The sequence below is a fragment of the Lolium rigidum genome, chromosome 7 (assembly GCF_022539505.1).
Source record: "Lolium rigidum isolate FL_2022 chromosome 7, APGP_CSIRO_Lrig_0.1, whole genome shotgun sequence".
Classification (NCBI taxonomy): domain Eukaryota; kingdom Viridiplantae; phylum Streptophyta; class Magnoliopsida; order Poales; family Poaceae; genus Lolium; species Lolium rigidum.
The window spans coordinates 93230735-93241668 of NC_061514.1; the positions used below are offsets into that span (position 1 = coordinate 93230735).

The following is a 10934-nucleotide window of genomic DNA, read 5'->3' on the forward strand; positions in this document are numbered from 1 at the left end:
CCGTAACTCTCACCTACTTCGTATCGCGATGGTTTAGATATGCCCATCTCCAAATCTAAAGAAATGGAATCAGCACCTTTCTCTTCCTCGCTCGTAGTGTTGGTTAACATTTGGGTTAACCGCATCACTCTCATCTCCGGTTTCACATGGAATTGGCTCCTCCTCATCACCGAAAGGTTCCCCGAAACGCCAACCCGTCGAGTTTTCAATCGGTGACTCCGAGCAATTTATGTTCCATGAGTGGTCTCCCCCATATCCAAGCATCATATGATGCCGACACATGTGGATAGTGCGGAACAAAATTAGGTGTAAGTGGGTCTCTTGTAGGTAGATTTCTCTTGAACCACCGGTCACTCAAATCTACATCACCGTCCGGGTTAAAGAAAGGTGTAGTATGTTGTGGTTGTGCCCTCAAGTCATGCATCCGAGTTTGGACTTTATCAGTGGTCCGTGAACTCAGCTAGCATGTGGTCAATCTCACCTCTCATCTTCATGTGTAAAAGATACATCGTGGTCAATAAAGACTTACAGCCTATCCATGTGCCGTGCCGCAGCCTTCAGGACTTCGTGGGCTAACACCAAATGATTAAGAGTGGGATCCTCATCTTCCTCGGCATGAGGTATATGAGAAAACTCGAACATAGGAGTTCTATCGACTTGTGCTGCCTTATCTCAAGGATTGCCTTGAATAGGCCCATATGGTAGGCCGTGGTGATAGTTTTGGCTTCTCCGTATGGCATTATACGACTCATCGCCAGCTTTTCCGTAGTTGGACCGATACTCGCACTTGGCTAGGATTTCCCCATCATAGTAAGTATACTTGATAACGTGTATCCGTGGATCGCAATGAAGTTCCTTCAAGCATCCCACACAGGAGAGCCGTTATTGGTCCATCATAATCACCGAGCCAACCCTCAACTTTCCTCAAAGTCCTCTTGGGAAAAGTGTTCGCCATTATGGCTGTATACAAAAACAGAATATTAGTAGTGATAATGCATCATAATAGCTATAATAAAGAATTATCGCACTAAAATATATGGTTTTGCTATTCTCAAGTGAATAACCACCATATTTCTAGAGAATCCTTTACTATTTCTACTAGGCTCCTACAGGTTTCTTCCCTATACTAGGTTTTTCCAACCTAAGGTCGCAACATTTGCTTCGATACCGACTGCGGTGACCCAAAGATACCACCGCATGTTGTAGTATACAAGTCGTTGATATGATCTTTGTGAAGGGGCTTCCTCACAATTGCCATATCCCTCGCAGTGGTACAACGTAAACATTGCAGGTCATAACACTTCATACTTTATTACAAACATTGTCTTACAAGTTGGTATCCTCACAGGTCCTATGAGAACACCCTAAGAGACTACTAAAGTACCATTACAAATTATACTAAAGATGAAAAGAGCTCAACAACTTATTTAGGTAAGTTCTACGTTGCTCGGCTCTATGATACTAAGGTATGTCACTACTCCTCCACCTCCGTGTCATCCGGTCCGTAGACTATCCCATAGTCTACGCCTTCCACTCCGCCGTAAGATCGAGTTCTTCGTAGACCAGCTCGTAGCTTCCTTCCGGTGCCCCATCGTTGATAGCCTCCACTTCGGGATCACAGTCTAGCAAGGGTGTCGAAAGAAAGTGAGTACAGAGGTACTCGCAAGTTCTAAAAGAATAAAAGGTGTTTGATGCACTAGCTACGACCATTGATCGAGAAATCGCAGGTCAATGCATGTTTTGAAAACATTTCTTCAAAAGGTTGCTTTTATTATGAAAACTATGCCCGTCGGTCTTCACAGGTTGACCGTAACTTCGTGGAGTTCCTTTCCTCGTCGCGTTCGCAGCTCCCTTCCCGAACAAGGAGTGACGACCACAATTTAATACACTCGCGGAGGTGCGTTACTTTTCCCACAAGAGATCTCACCCTTTTTGCCATCCGCGAGGACTTGCCCCCGTTCACACTTCCTTTGGTGTGAGGCCAGGTATAAAGATCCAAGCCCACACCGCCTTCTCCGCGACTGCAAACCCACCCTTTTGTCCACCCGCACACCTCCAGGAGACTTCCCCCGATAATACGGCTTTACTCATGGTGTACTTTGGACAATCCTTCATAGATCGTAGAGCCATCATCACTAATGGATGGGGATTTAAAAGGCTATCCCAACCTACGGCGAGTGCTCCAAGCACCCCGCCGGCTCTACCAATCCGTTGGCGTGCGTAAGGGAAAAGATACGACCGGCTTCCCCGCAGCCATTATAGATCTCATGGTCAACGCGATTTGTACGGCGCTAGAATCACCGGACGGCATTGGTAATTTAATCCTAGGGTGATATAACCCATTGCAATGGAACCTCCACCATATCAACACATACCATGGTTCCATTGCCAGCCACATAGTCATATTCATAGTTGGAAATTAACATTTCATTTGCGATGCAGGAATGATAAGTATATAGCTTTGCATTAAAAGTAGTAAAAATAATCAAGTTGACATGAGCAAGGGTGAACTTGCCTGTGGACTGCGAGATAGTGCAGTTCAATGCGGTTGATGGAACCCGGACCTCGGGTTCCGTAAGAAGCATCATTGTCCAGTAAGGACAATGTTATAAAAATCCAAATAATGCAATCATGGATGTATTATTTTATGTTGAATCCCTTTACCCCATTGAGTTATTACAATTTAGGGTTGTATTTAAGATTTATGTCTTTGACGGTAATTTACAATTGATTTAAAAGTATTAATCATTGTAATTCACACAAAGTACAACAATCCAAAGTAACATGATTTTACTTGGTAATTACCTTAGTCATTCCAAGATAATTTGAAATTATAAAGTTACCTCTATAGTTTTTTGGAATAAAAGGGAATATAGTAGTTTTCTGGAAAAATTCTCTTGTTCAAAAGAAATGACTTGGAATAATAGAATCTCATTTTGAAATGTTCGAAAATAAGTTTTTGAACTTATTTGAGATTTTTCCTTGAATTTTAAATACAAGGAAATAATAATTGAAAATTCCAAGTGATTATTTAAATTCTGAAAATTCATAATTTTGAATTTGTTTCATAAATTCCATTTCATATTTTATTCTGGTTAAGATTTATTTTTCATTCATAAATCCAATTTTTATTGGATTTTTAGAGTTGTTTATGATTTATTAAAATTTGGTAAAGTTTTGATCTTTTATTAATTAGAAAAAGACCAAATTACCCCTTGGACTTATATTGGGCCCAGCCCAATAGACTAACCCAGGGACGGCCCAATTAGGGCCGGCCCCCTTTGGGTTTGGTGGCGCCGAAGCGGCCCACCACTCTCACTCTCACTCGGCCCTCTTCTCACTCGTCTAACCCTAATCTCCGGCGACCCCGAGGCGATGGCGTCGCCGCCATGGCCGCCGCCCCGCTCCGGCCATCACCGGCCTCCTCCGCCGTGGTCACCTACCGATCTAGAACCGCCTCGAGCAGATCTATCGATCCGTCCGAGCCGTTTCTCTCCTCTCGTCCTCTCCCCGGCGAATCGCCTCGGTCCGGATCTCTCGGAGAATCGCCATGGGCGATCCGGTGATTCTCCGACGAGCTCTCGCCCTCGTCGTCGACGTGTGCGCCCCGAGACCGACCCGGCGCGGGTGCGCTGCGCCGCCCGTGCCGTCGTCTCCATGCCGTGCCGCTCGTGGTGGTGTTCGTCGGCGTAACGCCGGCGACTTCCCCGGCTTTGCGCCGCTATGGCCGCGCGGGCACCGCCTCGCCATGCCATAGCTTCTCGCCTCCGTGCGCGGGTAAGGTCCTCTCGCTCCTCCTCCTTCTCTTCTCGTGCGCCTCCCTTGCCACCGTTCTTCTTCCTCCTCATGATCCGTTGCTCTTTGGTGGTCTTGTGATCATCTAGAGTCATACTACTGCCGCGCAATCTTATCGTGCTTCGGTTCATCGCAAGCCCATGGTCGATTACCAGCTTGTCGGTACCGGCACATGTCGATTTGCTTGCTATCTATGCTCGTGCTTACTTTTCTCGCTGCTCCTAGCATGCTCGTACTTGCCATGCTCTATCGTGCTTGCTCAAAAGCTATCTATTCCATGCTATGCTTGGTTATGACTTGCTTTTGCTTACTCGGACTATCATGCTTGCTTGTCTAGGTGTACTTGTGATGCATCCGTGACACTTGTGTGTGTGCCGAGTGCCCGTGATATGATTCAAGTATTAATTTCGCAACCTAATGATCCATTGGATCATTTCTTGCTTGTTGGCAAAACTCTCTGTGTAGCTTGGCTTGCTATGATTGATCAATTTGATCAATTGTTTGTCAGTGATTGCTTACCGGCTAACACTGTGGTTATATGGTTCACTTATTTGGTGATGCCGATGCTCAAGCATCACCGTGTCGTTGCTTACTTGCTCTAGTGGCTATGAATTAAGTTGTATTGCTTAACAAGTATGTCGTTGTCATGCTTAGCATGGATCCGTGATAAATTCATGCTTAGATTACTTAATTATGATGAACTCGCTTATGCAGTGATGATTTAAATGTCTTGCTTGTATATGAGTTTGCTGTTCATGATTCTTTTACAAGCAATTAAACTCGAATCCATTTCTGGATAGTGATGTGGTCTATTTGGCTTGCTCTTATTTGGTGCTAAGTGTGATGTGACCTCGTAGCCTTGCTACTCGACCGGTTGCTCACCTAGTGGTTGGATCTTGTTGGCTACTCAACTTTGCTTGCATATTAGGGGATCATAGTAAGTATGAATGCCAATATGCTTGCCTCGTGAAGAAATCTAGGGTTTCGATGGTTGCTTGCTTAGGATCTTCTGTGTAGTCTTAGCTGCTAATCTATGCTATCTACTCGGTGCTATCTCGTGCATGTGATCTTGTTAGTGTGCATCCGTGCACGCTCGTCTAGCTTCGTGCACCCGATTTGTATCCGGATGGTTTCTGTCTTAGTGGCTTTTGATCGGCAGTAATCCTTGGTGAAAACCAAGTGATGATTTACCCATATGAGCATCTCGCTCATCCCATGCTTATGCATATGATGGATTAGATCCATTGGATCTTTTCCAGGAACTAGGTATACCTTGTTCCAGACTCCTAGAAAGTAATGCTTTGTTGATGCGGACTTGGGTTTGTTCACAGCCCTTCACCTCCAGAGCTTGGATGATCTTCTAGGTCACCATGATCTCTGGTGGCTTGAGGAGTTGTGTGCTGGTTCTGTTCTTGCTCAAGAACAGATGAACTATGCTTGTTTTTGCTTCACCCTTACCTGGTGATCTTATCTGGTCGACTGTGCACTGGTTCTAGGGTTTGTGTGCTATTTATATGGTCTCTACTACTTCCCCGGCCATGACACACAAGCCCGGTCACTTTATGACTCACCCCTTGCATTGCCTTGTTGTTGTCTGCCCAAGACACTTGAGCCGTGTGCTCTCATATGCTGAAACTTGAGCCCCCGCAGCCTGCTCGCCTTTGGTCTGCCGCTCGATCCTATCTTGTGCTCGTCCTCGGTTTTGGACAAGCACAAGTGTGCCGTGACTTGGTTCCGTCCAAACCGAAGATTGTGTCACTTGCTAACCGTCTAAACCGAATCTTAAGCTAACACTTATATTCTGGCTAGTGTTTGTGATCTCGTTTTGCGTGTTTTGAAGTTGAATATGACCGTAATATGTTCTTCAAGCATTTAGTTTAGGTTTTTGTTATAGGAGCAAATTGTAATCTTTATTTTCATTTCTGTTTATTATTTATCAATTCTTGTATCAAGAATATTGTAAAGACTTTGTAATCTGTGTTGATATCAATAAAGCTCAAGTTTTTGTTCATGAGCTTTTGATCTATGTAATGTTTACATTCTGAATTAAATATTGTATTTAATATTCAGTTTGAAATTCAAAGTCATTTGAATTTATAAATTGTGTTTGAATGATGAGTTCTATTTTATATTGTTCAATGCTTATTGTTAAATGTATTAACACTTGTCAAATGAAATCAATTCCCCAAATCAACAAGATACAAAAGAGATCATGTCGAAATTTCCCTAACTCACATTGCCTAACCCTAAGTGCAAGATGAGAGAGAATCTCGATCCCTCTTAGGTTTAGTTGCAATAAGGCGCGAAAATTTCCCCCGTTTTGCGATGAAATGCACATCCCATTTCTAAATCTACCCTTCGTTGTTCCTAGGTTCTGGGTTATTACAACGGGCTCCTCCTCCGCGGCGGCCGCGGCCTCGTACCAGCCGTCCGCGGTCTCGTGCCAACCGTCCGCGGCCGCCTCCACCATCTCCGCGTCCGCTTCCTTCTTCGCTGCTGCCTCAACAGCGACGCGGAGCGCGTCGTCGTCGGCGACCCACTGCGCGTCCGCGCGCTCCTCCTCGTCCGTCCGCGGGAACCTAGCCCGGGCGGCGAGGGAGAGCTTGGCCCACGTGGAATGCAGGGTGCGCGGCATGGCGCCAGAGAAGGTGGAGGGGGAGAGGACGGCGGAGAGGGTGTGGTGCGGTCTCTGGCCGCCGCCGTCTTTTATAGCCGGCGGCCTGGCGGGAGACTTGGGCGCGAGCGCGCGCCAAAGGGCTTTTCGCGCGCGCGGGAACATTGGTGCGCGCGGGAACTTTTCCGCGCGTTCTCCCGCCCGCCATTGATGTCCCATCGAGGCCTGCCATGGCGCAGAGCCACGCGTTGAAGACGAACCACGTGGCGTCTTTTTGGGTCGCCGCGTCGGGCGCAGTGTGCGACCCAAACGGACACGCGGGACGCTGTCCACGTGTCCGCTCGGCCACCCAAACGGCCCAAACCGGACGGCCCAGCGCGTCCGTTTGGGTCGCCCGGTTGGAGATGCCCTAACTTCCAGCCGCCCCATTGCGTCTTGCAAGGCCCACCGTCACCACCCTCTAGGGCCATCGCCCAACATTCACCGTTTTATTCAGAAAGATCAGTTCTTATCTTGCATAACACGATATGAGAAGTTCATTTACATGAATTTCAGCTCATAATAATGATTTTTCCCTGATAATATTGAGCTTAGCAATAGAGGCTCAATCCTACTAAAAAAAGTACGACCAATGCTTCCTAGAAAACGATTTTGAGTATCCTCAATATACGTATTATCTCGGAAGGTAAAGTCAAAAATAAACCACGTCTTTCTAATTAAATGGCACTGTCACACTAATTTTCAGCTATCCCAATTCATATAAAGTTAATAGAGATTTGCCAAGACCCCTAAGTATTTATTCCATGTTAGGTTTGCCAAAGCAACTTCCGAAACTTGGGCTCGAAGAAGGTAAGATCACTAGGTCGTTGAAAAAGATTCACATTGGAATCATTTCAAGGAAGAAGTATAGGATTTGTGCTACCACTAAATAAATAACACTAGCTTTTCTTTAATAGATACAAGACTTACACATGAAATCAATGTGCACTTTATGAGAATATCTCCCACATCCCTCTGTTCGTATCCCTCTGCTTTGTTGCCCGGAAGGTATAGGTATATAATTTACTAAAAGATTTTTTGCGAGGGAGGATTTACTGAAAGTTGAACTATGAGTGGTAGGATTAACATATTCTCTCTCTTCAGCCCTCTCTTCCATCTTCTCAAAACGGAGAGAGAAATCTTTCCGGCAAGGAGCAGTTGTAGATATATACTATGAAGAGAGGGAGAAAATATATCTATCTTCACTAAGTAACGAGCAAGGGCTTGGACAAGAAACAATAATGAGAGTGGATGTTCGAGGTTGTTGCTAGGATCTAGCCTGCTTAAACAAAGTGAGCAATGTAATTTCAGGAGAGGAGAGTGAATGCTCGTTGTTGCTAGGATCTGGCCCGCTTAAACAAAATGAGCATACCTAATTTTAGGAGAGGAAGACATATCTCAAAAAAAAATGAGATAGCAGGAATATGTAATCCCAAGAAAGGAGTACAAATATGCTAGAGGGATCGATAAGGTTATCACATTTGGTTTTTGTTTGTTTCGTTTCTCTGCACAAGCACCCAAAGCCGCCACCCCCTCATACAAGACATAGCAGCTCCTTGCATGCCACATTGTATGGGCCAATAAACCCCGCCACCTGGATGGAGCCAGGTCATCACCAACACCTTGTCGAGCCCCGATCCCACCTCATAGGGTTGTCACTTCATCGTGATTCGGTGACACCGCCCTGACAAAGATAGTATTGGTCTAAGTCATCGCAACGAATTCACCTTCTCATACATCTGCATACCACGGCTCAGTCCACCCCCCCCCCCCCAGACACAGATCAGGTGACATGCACCTTTTGCATGTCACCGTGTGACATGCGGCCTAAATCCAAATTTAAATATTGCGAAAAAATCTGAAAAAAAAATTATGCATGTTCACAGCACATATTAAGATAACCTCTAAAAATTTCAGATCAAAATTCGAAACATACTTCGAGAAACAAAAAAGAGAAACTCAGATGTGAATAGTCTACGGAGAAACTCAGATTTGAATTCGGGAACTATTCATGACAGATTTCTCTTTTTTGTTTCTCGATGTATGTTTCGAATTTTGATCTGAAATTTTTAGGGGTTATCTTAATATGTGCTGTGAACATGCATGATTTTTTTCAGATTTTTTCGCAATGTTCAGATTTAGATTTAGGCCGCATGTCACACGGGTGCATGTCACCTGATCTGTATCCCCTCCCCCCTGCCCCATGGACTTCGCAGCAACATTGAGGCGGGCATTAACTCCATAATAATGCTTTTGTGTGAAAACAGCACACTTGTTACCTCCAATTGTACTTTCTGTCCAACTTCTTCTTCTTTCCTGCTTCTTCTACAGCACTACCGTGCACTGACGCAAGTCATCCAAGCGGTCTTTCTCTAGCACAAACAAGCGACCGCTCACTAATTAATTTTCCCATAAACTAACTTAACTGGGCTGCTGCAAGGCTCTATCTCAGCCCGTCTTCTCCAAAGCCACAGCTCAGCCCGTCTCCAGAAAGAGCACCACGTGGGGCCGAGTAGAGAAAGTCTCGGAACCTTCCAGAACCAGCTGGATGCTTCTCGCCCCCATCCAAAACCTACCCCGTCACGAAATCCCCATTTCTCGACCATTCCTTCCTTGTAAACCGCATCCTCCCATCATCTCCTCCTCTGGCGAGAACTCCTACCCAACCGACTGCTAGGTGCTCAATGGCGTCGCCGGCGGCGCCGCCGTTCCTCATTAAGACGTACGCGATGGTCGACTACCCCGGGACGGACGACACCATCTCCTGGAACGAGTCCGGCACGGCGTTCGTGGTGTGGCGGCGCGCCGAGTTCGAGCGCGACCTCCTCCCCAGGAATTTCAAGCACAGCAACTTCGCCTCCTTCGTCCGGCAGCTCAACACCTACGTGCGTCTCTCTCCACCTTCTCTCCGGAAGGTCGGGATCGACAGGTGGGAGTTCGCCAACGACTGCTTCAGGCGAGGGCAGAAGCACCTGCTCGGGGCGATACAGAGGCGGAAGGGGATCGGCGCCGGGCATGGGCGACGACGGGGGCATGTCCGTGCAAGCGAGTAAAAATTGCGTAACGCAAATCGGACGTGTTATAATTCAGAACGGAGGGAGTATTCAACACGTAGTATAGTACGCTCACGCGCGTATTTTGCATGTATAGTTTGGGAAGTATATTTGCACCTATACTATGTACAAAGTCAAATATATGCTAGTAGTCGGCGGAGTGTAGTCGGCGGTGACGCCGCGGTGACGGCGGCGGTGGTTAGGACCGGTAGTAGTAGATGTACACCAGTAGTAGTAGCCGGCGGCGGAGACGCGGTGACGGCACCGGTGGTAGGACCGCTAGTAGTAGATGTACTCCAGTAGTAGTAGCCGGCGGCGGAGGAGAGGAAGTCGGCGGGCGCGGCCTGCGAAACCAGTTGACATTTGTGAATGGGATGAGCGAGATGGGACGCATGGCAATTAAGGGCGCCGCAATTAAGGGAGAGACACACGTGAGATGGTAAGCAGCAGTAGACGTACCTCAGACTGGAGCGCGTCTGCGGGCCATGGGAGCAGCCAGGCGGCCAATCATGTACTCCCAGGCGAGTGCGCCGACGCGGATCGGCCGGTTGCCGATCCTGATGCGGTAGCGCAGCCTGCGGATGAAGCGGCGGACAAACCCGTAGATCCAGGCACGAAGCCGACGAAAAGGTACATAGCACGCATCATCGTCAAGATGTGGTAGGTCAGTTCCTCTGGAGTAGTGAACGAGCCTGTTGCCTGCTGGGCAGCCATTGCCGGCGAGCGAGTGTGTGTTGGCGCGCTAGCTAGAAGTTGAGATCGGAGCTGCTGGAACTGCTAAACTGAACTGGGTGCGTGGGAGAGACGGATGGGTGTGGCGACACTGATATAGACACTTCGGAGCTACAATAAATCTACCATGGCGCAGCTGCTGCTGTCATGATCGCGCGCCGGTGCTAACCACGTCGATGCTACCCGAATTCATCGATGGCCGATGCTTGGAGACCAAGGGGACTCCCAATTTGTGATCACGACAATCTTAATCGGGTTCCAACGATTAATTCAGTGGCGATAATCAATCACCTCGTCCTCAAAAGCAAAATAAACCGAGTTTCGAACCTTAATGGGGTTTAATTCATGCGCAAGGCTCTCCAACAATTTGGTTGTATTGTAATGACCAGTGGCGGAGCTAGCCCAGAATTTAGGTCCCTAAAAAATTTCCTTCAGAAATAATGCAAAGTATGGGGGGGGGTGGGGGTGCCCCTCCTCGACCTTGCCCATAGCTCCGCCGGTGGTAATGACCTTTCTTTCCTTCGGGCATAATCTTTCCTCTCGTCCATTTCTGCTAATAACACACCCGGTCTAATCTTTCCTCTCGTCTCGTTTCTCGCTAACACACCCGGCCTAGTGTAGTACACCCACCTCGCTTCGTTTTGAAATAGAAGCAGCTACTCATAACGCGCTGTCATGATAAAGAAAATTACTAATACTTG

At 47.0% G+C, this 10934-nt stretch overlaps 1 protein-coding gene across 1 annotated transcript; it reads left to right on the plus strand.

The window, feature by feature from the left end:
* Nucleotides 1–9088: 9088 nt before the first annotated feature.
* Nucleotides 9089–9501, plus strand: LOC124671682 (heat stress transcription factor B-2a-like). Its single transcript, XM_047208026.1, has one exon. The coding sequence runs from the start codon at nucleotides 9133–9135 to the stop codon at nucleotides 9499–9501; it is 369 nt and encodes a 122-aa protein (XP_047063982.1). The 5' UTR covers nucleotides 9089–9132.
* The last annotated feature ends 1433 nt before the right edge of the window (nucleotides 9502–10934 follow it).

Coding starts and splice junctions, on each gene's coding strand:
- LOC124671682 (XM_047208026.1), top strand. CDS start 9,133: ATGGCGTCGCCGGCGGCGCCGCCGTTCCTCATTAAGACGTACGCGATG.